The sequence below is a fragment of the Podarcis erhardii genome (assembly GCF_964252035.2).
Source record: "Podarcis erhardii genome assembly, chromosome: 17".
Taxonomy (NCBI): domain Eukaryota; kingdom Metazoa; phylum Chordata; class Lepidosauria; order Squamata; family Lacertidae; genus Podarcis; species Podarcis erhardii.
The window spans coordinates 7,256,009-7,273,363 of record NC_138515.1 but is presented as its reverse complement, the minus strand read 5'-3'; the positions used below and the strand labels follow the sequence as shown (position 1 = coordinate 7,273,363).

Below are 17,355 nucleotides of genomic sequence, written 5' to 3'. Positions count from 1 at the left end.
AAGTGGAACAGCCATCTCAGGAAGCTTTCAAACGGGGTTCACAGTAGTACTTTGGTTCTTGAACTTAATGCATTCCGGGAGTCCATTCGACTCCCAAAACCGTTCAAAAACCAAGGCCCGGCTTCCGATTGGCTGCAGGAGCTTCCTGCACTCAGTCGGAAGACGTGTCGGACGTTCAGCTTCCAAAAAACATTCACAAACTGGAACACTCATTCCAGGTTTGCAGTGTTCAGGAGCCGATTTGTTCAGGAGCCGAGCCATTCGAGTACCAAGGTACCATTGTATTTCAGCGGAGAAAAGCAACTTTGCTCATCAAATCAGGAGAATCTGCACTCTTTGGCTCTTACCTACAGCTATGTTTATAACCACCGGATACTCACTTTCAGGCTTGAGAACCAGAAATTCCCCTTTCCTCCATGTCTCCCCTGCCTCCCCCCCCCCCCGAAAAAAAATCACATTAGTTTTACTTATCCAGTACATATTGCACGCTGTCAGTCATAGCCACAGAACAGTATCACACAATTTAGCAGTAATTTATGGCTTCGGAATTTATTTTTGAGGCATAGAGGCAATACTCCTGATCCCTCTGCAGTGGGCATGTGCTGAGGAAAGAGTGGGACTCGAGACAGGATTGTTATGAGGGTAGAGGGTGAAGACAATAGTCAATTTCATGGTTCATCGAAGAAAACGGGGGTTTAGACAGGTGATACTGACAGTTTTATTGATGTTCAAACCAGCAACAATTTTGACCAACATTCCTATGATAAGGTGAAGGATGAGCTAAACTGGAGGAAACTCTGCAGTTCTGTGCCTGTGCATCTCAAGTTCAAGGTCAATTTCACTGGATATTTGAGACTGAAGCCAAGTACCAGGTCAGCTTCCGGGTGAGATCAATCAGGATATGTTCAAGTGCAGTCAGCTCAAACTCAAGCTTCAAAAAGGTACATCAAAGCAGAATTTTCCTTTTTACATTTTCCTATAAAGATTTGCGAAAATATGTCAATTTGATATTTCCCACCAAATTAAAAAAGCAAGCGCCCCCCCCCCAAACGTTTAACAAAGAGATTCTGTATCCCCCCAATACTAATGGGTTTCCTTTAAGGGGGGGAAAAGTCCTTAAAATGCAAGAATCTTTCAAACAACAGGTAAATAAAATTAATACTAGAAAATATTAATTTCCTTAAAACTTCCACAACACAGAAAATGTTAAAAATGGAATTCATTCAATGGACACAAGCGCCAAAAAGCCGCTTTTAAAAGACTCGCGTTTCAAGATGTTAATGTTAAAACAATTCGAAATCAAACTCTGCTGAGCAATGTGTTACATGAGTGATGAGCCCTGCTTAGGCAAGTCTGGGGAAGCGAGACGGCAAAGGCAGTCCAGCCACTTCTCCAATTCTGCAGAGTAGCCATGGGAAGTGGGATAAATTCAAACAGTCAAAGGGCCCCAAGGTATGAAACCTGCTGTATCAAAGGGCAACTGTCCACCAGGCCCCAATTCCCAGTGCTACTTCTGAGAATTAATTTAAGAAGAGTGCCAAAGAGCTGCAGTTACAAGGTGGGTGGCTGCTTAGCAGAGGAGGATGAAAGGTAATACCAGGGCTGGGAAAGGGGATTTATGTGCAACATTACAAGGTATTCCTCCATCGTGGCACAGCCTCTTCAGTGCAAGCACAGTTATCAAAAAGATCATCAGAAGGCAGGTCACCCACCTAGTGCAAGAAGCTCTCTGGAACACGGATGAAGAACTGGACTTCTTTCAAAGGCCAGTGGAAAGGGAAGGGAATAATACTACTGACAGAATTAGCTGATGAGCCCAGACACATTTAGGCATTGTAGCGCTGTGCATTGGTGGGGGGGGGAGGGAGGGGGGATTTGCAAACAAAAGAGCAATCTGTTTGCACACACGCAATCAGCTCAGATGGGAGGAGGTCCAATCGAACCCATCTGCCATGTCAACCTTTCCCTGAACATCCTGCTTGCCAGTCCAAGGACTGTCGTGGGATGCAGCTGGGCTCAAAGGCAGCCCTTGTTTTTTGGGGAGGGAAAGAGGAGAAGGTGCGTTAGTTCTGCTTTTTCCCCAGCTGCCCAGTTTCCAAGGTAGAGTATTTTCCTCCAGCCAGCAAAATTGCCTGGGACATTCTAAAATCATACCATTCCCCCATATCCCAATACGTGCCCCTTTAAATAAACGAATATTTATATAGAGAATTTTATATAAAACTCTTTTCTTTTATCACTCGTCATCAAAGTTCTGACTCAGCAGGAAGTTGGCCGCCAGATTCTCATTCTTCTCACAAGCAAAGTATGCCTGGATCACCAGGCTCTCAGGGAAGCCCAAGGCCTTTAACTAAGGGTGGGGAAGGGAGAGAGAGAGAGAGAGAGAGAGAGAGAAAGAGGAAAGGAAGGGAAAAAGTTAGAAAGGCTCTGATTGGCAACGCTGTGTGTCCTACAATCTCACCTTTCCTCTAAGGAGCCAACTGCCAGGAATGCTGCCAATGATGATGATGATGATAATAATAATAATACACAGACCCCCTTATGGGAGATCCCAACATGCTTATCCTGTGTTGGGCCATGGCACTCTACAGCATGGTTCACCACAGGAGCGGAGTAGGCAGACATCATTAGTAGGGTTAGCGTAATTATCAGTTTGGCTGCAAAAAAGGCTCGTTCTTGTGTTGTCACCCTCCGGACCTTTCATGGAGGAGGGCCTCAGATGATCTTAGGGTCCGGGCAGGTTCATATGCTCCCATACTGTGGTATGCCCTTCCTCTTCAGTTGCCTCAAACATAAGATATATATATTTGCTCAGGCTTTCCCCGGACCTTATTACTGAACTCTTGTTTTTATAATACAGCTTTACAGGTTCTTGTTTTTCTCTCTGCTTTCGTGATACTGTTTTATTGTTTATTTGTTTGTACATCACTTAAAGATTTTAACATATCAAGCAGTTTAGAAATGTGTTGGGTTTTTTTAGAATCAACAAATATTTCAGTACAGAAAACTGGCTTGTTTGGTGCAGAACTGGCTTATGAATAACCATGGTTCTATAGCCTTAGAGAAAGACAAAAGCGAATGAAGCGAAACCACATGTTCAGAGCTCACATGCCAATCCGTTTATTGCCAGGCTGCTGGCACTTCTTGCCCTAAAGCTCCTGTGCTGCCCTCAGACTCTATTGCGGGGCTGACTAACCTGTGAGCCCTGAGGGAGTACAGTTTCCAGCATCCCTGCCCTTTGGCCATGCTGGATGTGGCTGGTGGGAGCTGGAATCCAACATTATCTGGAGGTCCACAGGTCAGCCAGCCTAGCTCTAGTCCACACAGCAAGGTGATGGGGAGTGACTTGTAATACTAGCCAATAACCTGAAAGTCCCACCCTTTCCACTGTACCCACCAAGATGTCTCTGTAATAATAATAATAATAATAATAATAATAGTAGTAGTAGTAGTAGTAGTAGTAATAGTAGTAGTAGCCTACAGAAACTAGTGCAAGACGTAGACCCTGGCCGCTTAACTGTTCTGTATCTCATGAGGGAGCAAATCCTACAGGGAGAAGCTCCAGTACAGACAGCAAGAGACTTCCCTTCTTGTCCCTGCCCCAGGCTACTGCTCCCCTCTTTTACCCTTTCTATGGCTTCTTTTTCCTGAGGCGTGACTTGGATGTAATTCATCTGAGGGGCTTCCTCCCCAATAGCACCCATCTCTCCTTCAATGTCTGCGATGTCAGGTACTTCACCCAGTGGTTCATTGAGCATCTGAATGAACTGCTCCTGGTGTTGGCTGATTTGCTGGAGGAGGAGGAAGAGAAAAACTTACTGTTATCAATTAACACATGCCTACACCCTGCGACCCCTCAGGGCCCCTGGGACAGCAAACCTCACACAAGCACCTCCAAAGGACACCAAACCCTCACATGAGACCCTCCAATTTGAGGGGAAGAGAGGAGACCTGACCTGCCATCCTTTTCTCCTACGTTGAAGTCCTCACTCTTATGCCACTGAATTTTCAAGTATGTTATATTCATAATCCTCCTCCTCTAGCCACAACACACACTGCATCCACTGTTAAAGCTTGCCCATATATAATTAAGGCCAAGCAAAGGAAGATGACTGAGCCAGCAGTGATCACCCTAACCCAGGGGTCAGCAAACGTTTTCAGCCGGGGGCCGGTCCACTGTCCCTCAGACCTTGTGGGGGGCTGGATTATATATATATATTTGGGGGGGGGAATGAACGAATTCCTATGCCCCACAAATAACCCAGAGATGCATTTTAAGTAAAAGCACACATTCTACTCATGTAAAAACACACTTATTCCCAGACCATCCGTGGGCCGGATTTAGAAGGCGATTAGGTCAGATCCGGCCCCCGGGCCTTAGTTTGCCTACCCATGCCCTAACCCAAGGCCTAGGGTAGGCAAATCAGGAGAACTGGGAGGAAACTGAGCCATGAAGGTTGGCAGCAACATTTAAAGGAGGAACCCCAGGGAAGCAAACACTCATCTAAGAAGTAGGATCTGGCTGTACAGGTCGATGACATGCAAACAATGCATACAACAGCACAAATAGTCTGCCTAGCCAGGTTAGCATACCCACTTGGCTCTGTTGTGCCTGCTATTTCTCTAGAAATACCAAACAACCGCCCGAGAGATGCTGAGAGTCATGCTGCCCATGCTGGCACCAGTGGGATCTCAGACCAGTGTAACTTTGACCCATCTGGCTGCTCCAAGGCTGTCCCCAACTGACTGAGACAACAAATGAAGCCCATCCACTCAGTTACCTGCAGCAGCTGAGGGTTCTCTTGGCCTAACTGCTGGAGCAGGGCTGGGAGCAGAGCTGGGTTCTGCTGGATCACCTGGCGCATGTTCTGGAACTGGGGCTGGTCTCGCAGAAATTCCAGAGGGTTCTCTCCTGTAGATCCAATGAGTGTTAAAGCCATGCATGCGAGCAGAACAGGAGCAAGTGGGGGAGGGGCTGGGCATGTGCGTAGAGAGAGGAGTGCGTATGAAGCCATCAAGGGGCAGCACTCTCCCAACACGCCACTAGCCAATGCACTGCAGCCTAGTTAGGCACAACTGTTACTCCCCATAGTCCACCGCTCCAGTAAACTCTTTATATGAAAGTAGGGGACACACACCTTCTGGTGCCGACTGCTCTTGAGGCTGGCTCTCCTGAATGGAGGCTCTCTCTGGTTCTGGGCTACCTGGGATACCCTGCAAAGTTAGAGAAAGCAAAGTTAATGGAACTACTTCCAGATCATACACTTTTCAAGAGTCCATCCACAGCACACTAATGGCTACCTCAGAGACTGACGGTGTGCGGGAACTGTTCAAGGCAAAACAAACTATGAAGGCAGTTTCTGTTGGGGCAAGACTTCCAGTGACAGGGGGGAACATTTCTGCTCTCCAGATTTCCTTGCCCAAGTCCAGTCGTGTCTATTGCCTGCTCACATCTCTTCAGTTTCAATTTTATTTTCCCGTATTATGTGACTAAGGATGTCTGCTTACATTTACAAAATGTTCATTCTGACGGGATTTTTTCTGACTTCCAAATTTAGTTTAATGTAGGAGTGCAAGGATCTAGCCCTCAGCCCTTTTGCAAAGTGCCCAACTAACCTCACAACTGTTTAGATAAAGCAAGCTCCTTGGATGGTATCCGTGGTCTTCCTCTGTGCTATACTAAGCAGGGGAGACACCAGAGCAAGCAAGATGCACAGAGCTGAGAAACTAGTACGGAGTCATCCTTCTGGAAGACACGTCTGAGATGGTTCAGAAAGCATGGTGCTCTGCCTCTTTCAAGCAACCCAGGCTAGCAACAGAGTTGCGGCGGCAGTGAGCAGAAAAAGATTATAGCACACCAGTGAAGTGGAAGGAAAAGGAAGCCAGGAACACCCCTTGAAGAACTAGAGGAAAGCCCAAAATATATTGATGATGGTAGGACAAACCCAGCATTTCTCCTTACCGTTAGCAGGTATTCCACAGCCCGGTGAGGGTTGTTGTAGCTGGCCCGTAGTGCTGCCACCACCCGCTCTCGCTCATAGCCCATTGACATGATTTCATTCAGCATTGTCTCATACTCTGAGCCAGTAACTGGAAGCGGAAAAGGAAGACAGTTTGACATTAGGGGAAGAAAATGTGCAACTATTTCCACCTGACCCTTGCATATGGGAAGGGGAGCAAGGTGGGCAGCTGGACTGGAAGGCAACAGGTCACTTTGCCATTGCCAGCATCCTCATTACAATGTCTGCAGAACCAGGAAGCTTGTACCCTTGGGGCTTTTAACACCAGTAAGCTCCAAAGCTTCATATCCAGTTTCTATTCCCAGATCTTCAAAGTCCCTCTAATGGCTGAAAACAGAATTAAGATCTCAAGCCTCTTTCCACAAGAGAGACCACCCTCTCGAAAGCCCCCTGAGTTTTCCTACTAAATCTCATTCCCCTTACAGAACTGGAGGCTGCATCAGGATTCCTGGGTTTTAACCACTAGACTGCTTCCAGAAATGGGGATGGAATCCAGAATTTCCAGTTTCCATGGCCACAGCTCAAGTGCTAGACACTGCTCCTTATACAACACGGCCACAAAAGGGCAAGCAGGTGCCCACTATGCCGTAACCTTGATGGAAAGAATACAGGTATCAGTGGCTGATGACAGAATTTGGGGGTGAAATCTGCCAAACTGTTCCCACACGCAGTGTTCAACTTTCAGACCCAGGATTCATCTTTAACCCTAACCTGCAACATGAGACCCACTTTATTTTTTTTACTATGTATGGTTTTCTTTTGCTGCCTACTCTCCCCACACCCTACCCACCTAAAGAAGCCTAGAGCAAAAATGATGGTGCAGTCTCAGTTGCAACCCACTCGTGGCTCCCAGCTGACGCTTGCATGCCGGATCCCCATGAAACAGTGGTGGAAGGAGAAGTGTTTTAACCACTAGAGACCGTTAGAGGGCAGCACTTCCTAAGTTATCCCGTGCTGTAGTGTATTTAGAAGTCCATCAACTATGGATCTGGAGACCATAGAAATTTACCAGTCAAAACAGCAGAATAGGGAGAGAGTGGTCCCAATCTTATAAGAGCATACTGCAGCCAAGGAGCTGAGAGCTCTCCCCTGTGGCAAGCGAAGGAAAGGCGCTCACCTACCTAAAGTGGAAGCTGCATCATCTTCACGTCCCATGCTACCTGAAGAGGGAACAGAGCTGCAAATTTAAGAGAGAGAAATAGTAGCTGGGTCCTTTCAGATAACTGGCCAAGAAAACTGAAAAGCCAAATATAAACTAAGCAACAGAACAGCTGGTTTTCCCTTCAGTCATACAATCTCTCTCCTACCCCCATGGCTGACAAACAGCAAGCAACTGCTTTGCCTAACGATTCTTACCACCACCGAGGCCTGGAGTGCAACTACAATTGCCACATTTCAGGGGTACTGTTCTGAGAGTGGGTAGTGGTGCTAAAACTGGTGGTACGAAGCTATGAAGCAACAGAGGCCAGGAGAGGAGGGCTGCTCAGCTCCAAAACACATGCTCTCATGTACCTTCTTGTTTCCCACCCCAATCCTGCACCCTTTTTATAGCTGTCTAATAATGCCAAGACTGAGATTTGAGGCACCTAGGCTGTGTGGTTTGCAGCCCACTTTCGAACCCACTCAAATCTCCACGTATGGAGAAAGAGTTTCCACGTTAAAGTCCTCAAACATAAAGGAAAGACTGGCAATAAAATTGAACAGCTAAACAAACACAAGACCACAACCGGCTGGTCCAAGTGATGGTAGGCTAATTCTGTGTCCCAGTAGCATCTGCTCTAGAAGTTATCCCCAATCAGTTTACTCCAAACTCCAAACATTGTTGGATTTTCAGAACCAATCACGATTTCCAAGGCCTAGAATTTCTCCCTCCATTATATCATTCCAGCGTCACCTACAAAACAAATGAGAGTGCGGAGGGTGGCAGGGCAAGCCAAACTTACCCAACTGATTCCTGAGGGGAAACAGTCACTGTCTCTTCAGGAGGCTTCTCCTCACTTGATGGCGTTCCTAGTGGGGGTGAAACAGTAGCTGCTCCAGGCAGCAGCATCTGTCCAGAGGATGGTGTAGGCTCTGATGGGGGCGCTGCCTCACTTGGTGAGGGGACAGGAGCTCCTGAGCCTGTTTTGTTCTGAACAGAAAATCAAAATGAGACTTAGAAGCAGATACAATGCATTTCTATCCCACAGAGAAAAGCAAAGGGGATTGACCTTCAAGTTAATTCTGAGAAACCAAGAGAAGCTACTCCTGGAATTTTCAATGCCCTGTAATCACCTTTCTTCGATGTGCCCACACCCCAAGGCCGAAACCTGCACTGTCAGAAACCTGCACCAAATCTGCTTCCTAGCACACCATCCTTTGAACCACAGCAAGGCGGGGAGGGGGGGGGGGAAGCTACTGAAGCAGAATCAGTCTTCTGTTCCCAGGAAAGCATTCCCATGAAGCAATGGAGGTGCCCAACCATACCTTGGTGACCATCACCACCACAAAGTTCTTCTCGTCAATCTTGTACTCCTTGATAGGGACATCATCACTCAGGATCTTGCCAGCATAGATAAGCTTCTGTCCCGACACTGGGAACGCTTCCTTGCCCTTTTCAGCCTCAATCTTCTCCTTAAGAACTCGGACCTGTGGGTCAAGACCAAACTGGTTCCACCATCTGTCTTGTACTGAACGCCTGAGAGTCAAACTTTTTCCACCCCAAGGAAGAGGGCGCTGGAATCGTGGAAGGAAGCTTTTATCACATTGATACCAAAATCGGAAGCTGAAAAGACGCAACTTAAGAACTATCGTCCCATCTCTCTTTTAAATGTGGATTACAAAATATTTGCAGACATTTTGGCATGTAGATTTAAAAAAAGTTTTAAATGAAGTAATTCACAAGGACCAGGCAGGCTTTCTCCCAGGTAGACACTTGTTTGCTAATACAAGGAACATTATCGACATTTTGGAACTTTTGCAAACAGACATAAATACAAAAGCAGTGTTAATTTTTATAGATGCGGAGAAGGCCTTCGACAATATTTCCTGGAGATTTATGAAGGGAAATCTAAAAGAAATGGGAGTGGGACGGGGTTTTGAGAATGGGATTGATGCAATATACTCAGAACAAAAGGCTAAATTGATAGTTAACAATGTGGTTACAGAAGAGTTTGAAATCGAAAAAGGAACACGACAAGGCTGCCCTATTTCTGCTTTGCTATTTATTTCGGTTCTGGAGGTGCTCTTGAATATGATTAGAGGGGACCGGTTGGTGGAAGGAATTCAGGTCGGAGCGAAACAATATAAACTTAAAGCTTTTGCAGATGACCTAGTTTTGACCCTGCAGGAGCCAGAATCTAGTACGAAAAGAGTACTACAATTGATTCAGGACTTTGGTCGGGTGGCGGGATTTAAATTAAACAAACAGAAAACCAAGGTGTTGGGAAAAAACTTGACAGATACAGAGTCAGAACGGTTTCAGAGAGAGACAGAATTAAATGTGGTTAAAAAAGTAAAGTACCTAGGGGTTAATATAACAGCAAAAAATCTGAGTCTATTTAAGGATAACTATGAAAAATGTTGGTCAGAAATTAAGAGAGACTTAGTTGGACAAAATTGAAACTTTCTTTGTTAGGCCGAATTGCTGCTATTAAGATGAATGTATTGCCAAAAATGTTGTTTTTGTTTCAAACACTACAGATTGTGGACAAGACGGAGTGCTTCCGGAAGTGGCAGAGAGATATCTCTAAATTTGTCTGGCAGGGCAAAAAGCCCAGAATTAAGTTTAAGAAAGAGGGGGCTTTGCCCTGCCAGACCTAAAGCTGTACTATGAAGCTGCAGCTTTCTGCTGGCTAAAAGACTGGCTACTTCTGGAGGACACTGATGTACTGGACCTGGAAGGCTTTAACAATGCTTTTGGTTGGCATGCATACTTATGGTATGACAAGGTTAAGATCAATAAGGCCTTTAAGAACCATATTGTCAGGAAAGCAGTATTTAATGTCTGGACAAAATACAAAGACTTATTGGAAAACAAAACTCCAAGGTGGCTTTCACCTCTGGAAGCTAAGGCCCGAAAAAGACCCAATATGGAGGCTAAATGGCCAAAATATTGGGAAATATTAGAAAAAGATGGAGACAACTGGAAATTGCAGAGTTTGGAGAAAATGAAGGATAAAGTGCGAGACTGGTTACATTATGCTCAGATTAAAGAAGTCTTTAAAAACGACAAAAAGTTAGGGTTCCAGGTGGAGAAATCGAAGTTGGAAACAGAATTGTTAGAACCAAAGACTAAGGTACTATCAAGAATGTATAACTTGCTGTTAAAATGGAATACACAAGACGAAATGGTTAAATCGGCTATGATAAAGTGGGCACAGGACATTGGGCATAACGTTATGTTTGAGGACTGGGAAAGGTTGTGGACCACTGGGCTGAACTTCACTGCATGTAATGCTCTGAAGGAAAATGTAATGAAAATGATATATAGATGGTACATGACCCCAGTTAAACTTGCCAAAATATACCATTTGTCTGAAAATAAATGTTGGAAATGTAAAGAAAGTGAAGGAACATTCTTTCACCTCTGGTGGACTTGCCCTAAAGTGAAGGCCTTCTGGGAAATGATATATAATGAGTTGAAAAAGGTATTTAAGTATACCTTCACTAAGAAACCAGAGGCCTTCCTTCTGGGTATTGTCGGTCAGAAGGTGCTAAAGAAGGACCGAACATTTTTTATGTATGCAACAACGGCAGCAAGGATACTCATCGCTAAGAACTGGAAAACGCAAGATCTACCCACACTGGAAGAATGGCAGATGCAGCTAATGGACTATATGCAACTGGCCGAGATGACTGGCAGAATCCGAGACCTGGGAGAGGAGAGGGTTGAAGAAGATTGGAAGAAATTTAAGATGTATTTGCAAAAATACTGTAATTTGGTTGAATGTTAAGAAAGATGCTAGATCATAAATAATTGAGCACCACTAAACTAGACGGAATTGGGATGACAAGTGAGAAATGTAAACCTTCTGGAGAATTATTAGATTATATTTAAATGAACGGGGCATAAGAACGTAAACAAGATGATAAATTGCTGGTAAAAATTTACAATGATGTAATTGGGAGCGGGAGACGCGAGGGAGTCCAAAGAAGTTATGAAACTATGTTACGATATATGTTATATTGTTTATTATTTTTACATTTGTATTGAAAAATTTTAATAAATATTTTTTTTAAAAAAAAAACTTTTTCCACCCCAAGAAGCGTGGCTGTAGAGATATTTGAATTGGCCCGTAAGCCACATTCTTCCAGCACAGTGAACTCTGTCCTGTATCTAATGCTCTTTTGAGTACTGTCTTTACTCCCAATGAAGAGAGACGGGTTCAGAAAGTCCCTTACTTCTAAAAGCTTTTAGGAAAGCCAAACCTGTTACCCTGCCATCTATAAATACCAAAAGCAAGGGCAGACAAAGACTTCATGGTACTTTCACCAGTTCAAAAAAACTACACCCCCCCCCCACAAAGTACCATTAATAGGCAATATTTCCAGCTTCTGGGACTGCTCTCCATTCCCACAAACACAGAACAGCTCCACACCTCTGTAGGATTTTATGATTATATGGTGCTTGGCAGCATATAAACACCACATTCTGCACTATTGTCAAGGTTCAGGGAATCCTTTCCCTCCCCTGGTGGCAGCAAAAAAGCAGGTGACAAGAAGAGTCCTTACCATGTAATTTATTCAGGATTTACAAAGCAAGAAAAAGTAATGTAGTTCCTATCCATCAATGGGGTTGCTCCAAATAAAGTCCCACCCCCCTACATCGTCCCTATTCTACGTCACCCATGCACCAGCTAATCTAAGTTTTCTGCCTCTGAGCTCTCTGTTCTACTACTCTCAAGGCACGCCTGGTTCTGGGAAGGGGTGGTCAGGAATGCTTTCTAAAGACACTGAGTCTGTCAGCTGTCTCTTCCCTGGTGCTTTTTCTTCCTCCTGCTGTTCCTCTTCCAATATTTGCAAGCTTCTGCCCTTTGCAGCCTCTGAACTATGCTGCTCTGCAAACCACTGTTCTAAATCTATACCAGGCACAGACAAACTCGGCCCTCCAGATGTTTTGGGACTACAACTCCCATCATCCCTAGCTAACAGGACCAGTGGTCAGGGATGATGGGAGCTGTAGTCCCAAAACACCTGGAGGGCGGAGTTTGCCTATGCCTGATCTATACTGTCCTCCTGTTCTCGGGAAGGTTCAGGAGAAGGTGGGGGGGGGCACCATTCAGTCCAGCCCCTGACAACTACATTTGTAAGAACTCAATTGTTTCATGGGGCAGCATCCAATCTTTGTAACTCCCTGCCTATTGAGATCAAGCTGGCACCTTCCCTGTACAGTTTTCAGCGCCTGTTAAAAACATTCTTGTTTCAAAAAACCTACCTAATGCTTAGAAAGTTGAGGTAATTTTAGTATTTTAACTTTCAAACGTTTTAAATGTGGTCATGGATTTTTCTTGATTTTCTTACTTATCTTTATGTAAGCTGCTTTGAGATTGTTTTTGTTTTGTTTTTTACAATCAAGCACTGTATATATTTTTATGAAATAAAATTATAATAATAAACAATCATCATCCAAAAAGAGAAGGTTAAAAAAATGAAAGGAGATCTTGGATTTAAACAAACAAACAAAAAACTTCCTTGATAGAGCACAGAAAAACTTTCACCTTTGTGAACAGTCAGCAATTGCACTGTGGTTTAGGTTAAAAAGGAATTTTGCAAGCAAGATGAGATTGCATAGGGAGGCCGTTGTCTTCTGCACTGTGTGGCTGTCTCTCTTGAATAAATCCCAAAGCTGTTTTACTTCTATACTTCTGTGCAGGGTGAGATGATGGATGAATGGTCCTACCCTGGCCGTAGAGTTAAATTTTGATAAAAAGAACTCAGTCCACCAGGATGCAACATATACCTCGCACGAAAGGGATAATGCAGCTTGTGACAAATTTTTTATTTTTTTTCCTTTCAAAAGGTCACGTTTGAGAATCCTTACTAAAACTGTTTTGGAACTTGAATCAAATCAGAACATGATAAAAGCTAGCAAATTGGTTAAGTTCAGGGCTTATTTATATGTAGGTACTGGTGTTTGAAAGGATTTACTTTGTTCCACTGAAGTTAAAAGCAAATTGCCAAAGAGGCATGCCTCTTGACCCACAATAGGCAGAGACTGAAAAATAATAATGAATTCTTAGCAGTTACCACTCCTCCTATGTGTTCTTCCAGAATTATATGACAAGGGAGGAATCAAAGTGATTACTCCAGATTGATATTACTTTTAGTATCTGGATTCATATTCAGACTCGCTTCATTCAAACAAAACCAGATGAATCAGTATAATGTTGAAGCACAGGAGGCAGAAATCTACCTATAAATAGCATGGGTAATAAAATACATAAAACACTGATTTAAAATAAAAAAACTGAGGAAAGATAGACATTGGTGGTGGGAAAGAAGCTACGAAAACAACAATAAATCTGATAGACTGTGCCCTAGGACAGCTGGTCATGGAACTCATCAGAAGAGTGGCAACCCTGGACCTAATCTTGAGTGGTGCCAACAACCTGCTGAGAAATGTGAGTACCGTTGAACCAATTGGGAATAGTAACTATTGTGCTATCAAATTCAATTTATATACTGACAATTGCCAAGAAAATCCAAAGGCCACATTTGACTTCAATAGAGGGGACGTCCCAAAAATGAAGGAATTGGTAAAAAGGAAGTTTAAAGGCAAAGTCAATAGGGTCACATCTCTCAAAATGTTCAGGGGTTGTTTAAAACCACACTAGAAGCTCTGTTTAAATGTAAATAGCAAATAAAAAAGGTACCACCAGGGCCATGAGGATTCCAGCATGAATAACAAGCAGAGTTAAAGAAGCTATCAAAGGCAAGAAGGCTTCCTTTAGAAAATAGAAATCTTGTCCAAATGAGAAGAAAATAGAACACAAACTTTGGCAAAAGAAATGCAATCGAGCAATAAGGGATGCTAAAAAAGAATCTGAAGAGCATCTTGCTGAAAACATAAAGACTAACCACAAACATTTAAATACATTGAAAGCAGGAGACTGGCTACGGAGGCAGTTAGTTGGACCTTTGAATGACAAGGAAGTCAAGGTATGCTGAAGGAGAAAAAGGAGATTGCAGAGAAGCTAAATGAATTATTTGTACGTATCTGCCTGCACAGTAGAAGATATATGGGAGACCCCTGTACCTGAACTAACTTTTAAAAGGGAACCTGCCAAACTGAGGCAATTAGAGGAGAAAAGATACAAAGTTCTTATAGGCCCTTATTGAAAAAATATAATTTGACAATTGCTGAATCTGGATGGCATCCAGCCAAGAGTTCTGAAGAAACTCAAATGTGAAAATACTAAACTTCCAACAAAGATATGTAACTTGTTCCTAAGATACCTGCCTCCATACCTGAACACTGGAAAATGATCAATGTAGTGCCATTTCATAGGGAGGGAGGGGGGACTGGGGGCAGGGGTAATCCTGGAAACCACAGACTGGTTAGCTTAGCACCTCTTTCAGAAACTGGTTGAAAGCATTGTTAAAGATAGAATTACCAAGCCTACAGAAGAACAAGACTTACTAACATAGAACCAGCATGGCTTCTGTAAAGGTAAGTCCTTTCTTACTAACATTTTCAATTTCTTTGAGAAATAAGCATATAGATTAAAGTTACCAGAACATCCCCGTTTCCCGGGGACAGTCCCTGGATTACCAAATCAGTCCCTTGACAAAATCCATCTATTTAGTAGGAAGTTGAAAAGTGTCCCCAGATTCATTGAAAAAAATCTGGTAACCTTAATATAGATAGAAGTAACCCAGTTAACAAATACTTTTTTAAAAGCTTTTGACAAAGTACATAAAGTACCTCATCAAAGACTCCCAAGCAAGGTTAACAGTCAGGGAATAAGAGAAGAGGTGCTCTTGTGGATCAGTAACTGGTTAAAAAGGAGGAAGTAGATAGCAGGAATAAATGGACAGTTCTCCCAATGGGAGGGATGGTACAAAGTGGAGTCCTCCAAGGTACTGGGACTTGTGCCATTTAACTTGTTCACAAATTGTCTAGAGTTAGGAGCAGTGAAGTAACCAAGTTTGTTGATGACGCCAATTTTTTCAGGATGGGCAAAAAAAAAAAAAAAAAAAATCTTAATTTCACACATACATTTATGGGGTCTTAACTAGCAGTGACTGACCAGGAACAAGATAGTAGTGGATAGCTTGATAAATATATTGACTAACAGAGTGCAGCAGCTGTGAAAAAGGTGAATACAGATCACTAGGAAAGGGATTGAAAATAAAACTGCTAGTATCGTAATATCTTTATACAAATCTATGGTACAACCACACTTGGAATACTGGGTACAGTTCTGGTTCTTCCTTCCTCTTAAGAACAGAACTTGGGACCGTCCATTGAAGCAGAATATTGGAAGGCTCAGGACAGACAAGCGAAAGCACTTCTTCACATGGCACAGAGTTAAGCTATAGAATTTGATCCTGCAAGAGGTAGCAATGGCTACTAACCTGGATGGTTTTAAAAGAGGATTAGGCATTGATAGAGAATATAGTGATCAATGGCTTCTAGTCATGGTGGCTGTGCTCTACCTTTAGGATCAGAGGCCATATGCTGGAAGTAAGAACTATGAAAACAAAATGATGCCAAAATAACCAAAATGTAAGCCAGTAGGTTGCACTCATGTTCTGCTTGCCACAGCCTCTGTGAGAACAGAATATGGGACCACATGTGTCTTTGGCCTGGCCCAGCAAACTCTTATTATGTTCTTGATTTTTTTTGGGGGGGGGGTTAGGCACCCAGAATAGGAGATACTAATTCGGAAACCACCATTCTGCATTTGATTTTGAATTTAAGCACGTGCTGGGAAAGCTAGCGTAGGGAGGAGGGGGTGGAAATGGGAGCAGCCCCTTTATAGATGTTGGTGTAACAGGATGTGTACACAGGATGTGTATGTGGAATTAAGAATAAAGCACGACTGGAAGGAAGGCGGCCGGGGCGCGGGCGCGCGTGTGTTACGTGCCCAGCAGCGAACAGATCCTTACGCCAGTAAGGGTCAAGGACTGTGGCTACACGTGTGTATTGAGAGAGACCGCGCGCCTTCGAGAAACCCCTACTTGACAGCTTTTCCTGTGTGAGCTTTGTGGCAAAACAAACGACGCTGTTCTTTAAGGACTAACTTCTAGATCGGGAGAAGTTGGAGGATCGCCCCTGTAAGGCGACCCGGGGGTGGACTGCTTCCCTTTCCCTTCCCACCTCGCGAGGAAACTCCTACGAACGAGAGAGGGGGAGATCTGGAAAGCGAGAGGCGAGAAGTACCGCCCGCTTAACCTGCAAGGCGAAAGGGGGCTCCTGGCGCAAGAGGGTTGGGGGCGCAGAAGAGGCCGGGGGAAGGAGGAGGAAGGTGGGGAAGGGGAAGGGGAGGAGGAGGACGACCCGCCGCCCCTCACCGTCTCGTCAGGCTCCATGCGGATCTTGAAGGTCTGCTGCTGGAGGGTCTTCAGGGTGACGGTCACCGCCATGGCGGGCGGGCGGGAGGGAAGGAGGCAGGGGAGAGGGCGGCGGCGGCGGCAACTGGCGGTTCCTCCCAACGGACTCAGCTGGGGGTCCCCCACAACAACATGCAACTTCACGACGCCGCCATTTTAATCGCGTCCGAGCGCCGCTTCCGCTCCCTGACGGGCCCTTCCCACGTGACAGGGGCCAAGGAAGACAGGCCGAGGCGTTCCTTAACCATAGAGTCAGGAAGGCTAGAAAATGCGCGCGCACGTTTCCCGGCTTCCGGTTCGTTTCGGGGATTTCCGTTTCGCGCGCCTTCTGCGCGAGCGAGTAACGCCGTGGGAGGAGGGGGTGGTTTAAGTTGGGGGTCGCTTTCGATGGGGATTTCTTTTCTGGGCATCCAATATTAAGGAACAAAGCGGAAGTGACGCGGTACGATTTTCCCATGGGAGGACACGGGTTTACTTCCGAGTAGGCGCCTCCAGCCTGTAAATATTGACAGGGCGACTGTACAATGCACGACTGGCGCTAGTTCCCCATCGCCTCCATGCCACCCTTCTTAATTATGGGTATATTTGCGATTCGGCATTTCCCCCAGGCGAATCAAGGTCCTTGTGCAGTACAGCATCAGCTACTGACTTTGCCTCTCTGTAGAGTATTAAAGGCAGCCGTTACATTTGCATGCCAGGTGAAAGAATGGCTCTAAATGCTAGCAAGTACTGTATGTTGATTTCAGACTGTGGAACCCGGTCTAGAATTTTGTCCTGAATGGGAGCCCAGACACTTGAC

The 17,355-nt window shown here is 44.6% G+C and overlaps 1 protein-coding gene across 2 annotated transcripts; it reads right to left on the bottom strand.

Moving 5' to 3' along the window:
* Positions 1–522: 522 nt before the first annotated feature.
* Positions 523–16,754, bottom strand: RAD23A (RAD23 homolog A, nucleotide excision repair protein). Of its 2 annotated transcripts, none has more exons than XM_081845446.1 (9): positions 16,518–16,754; positions 8,487–8,648; positions 7,964–8,151; positions 7,142–7,176; positions 5,963–6,090; positions 5,139–5,214; positions 4,782–4,912; positions 3,627–3,791; positions 523–2,350 (listed from the first exon to the last, which is right to left on the bottom strand). In XM_081845446.1, exons 1-9 carry the CDS (start codon positions 16,587–16,589, stop codon positions 2,237–2,239), a joined length of 1,071 nt encoding a protein of 356 aa, XP_081701572.1. In that variant the 5' UTR covers positions 16,590–16,754; the 3' UTR covers positions 523–2,236. The 2 variants fall into 2 exon arrangements, with proteins under 2 accessions (XP_081701572.1, XP_081701571.1); XM_081845445.1 differs by having other exon boundaries at positions 7,142–7,197; positions 16,518–16,753.
* Positions 16,755–17,355: the final 601 nt, after the last annotated feature.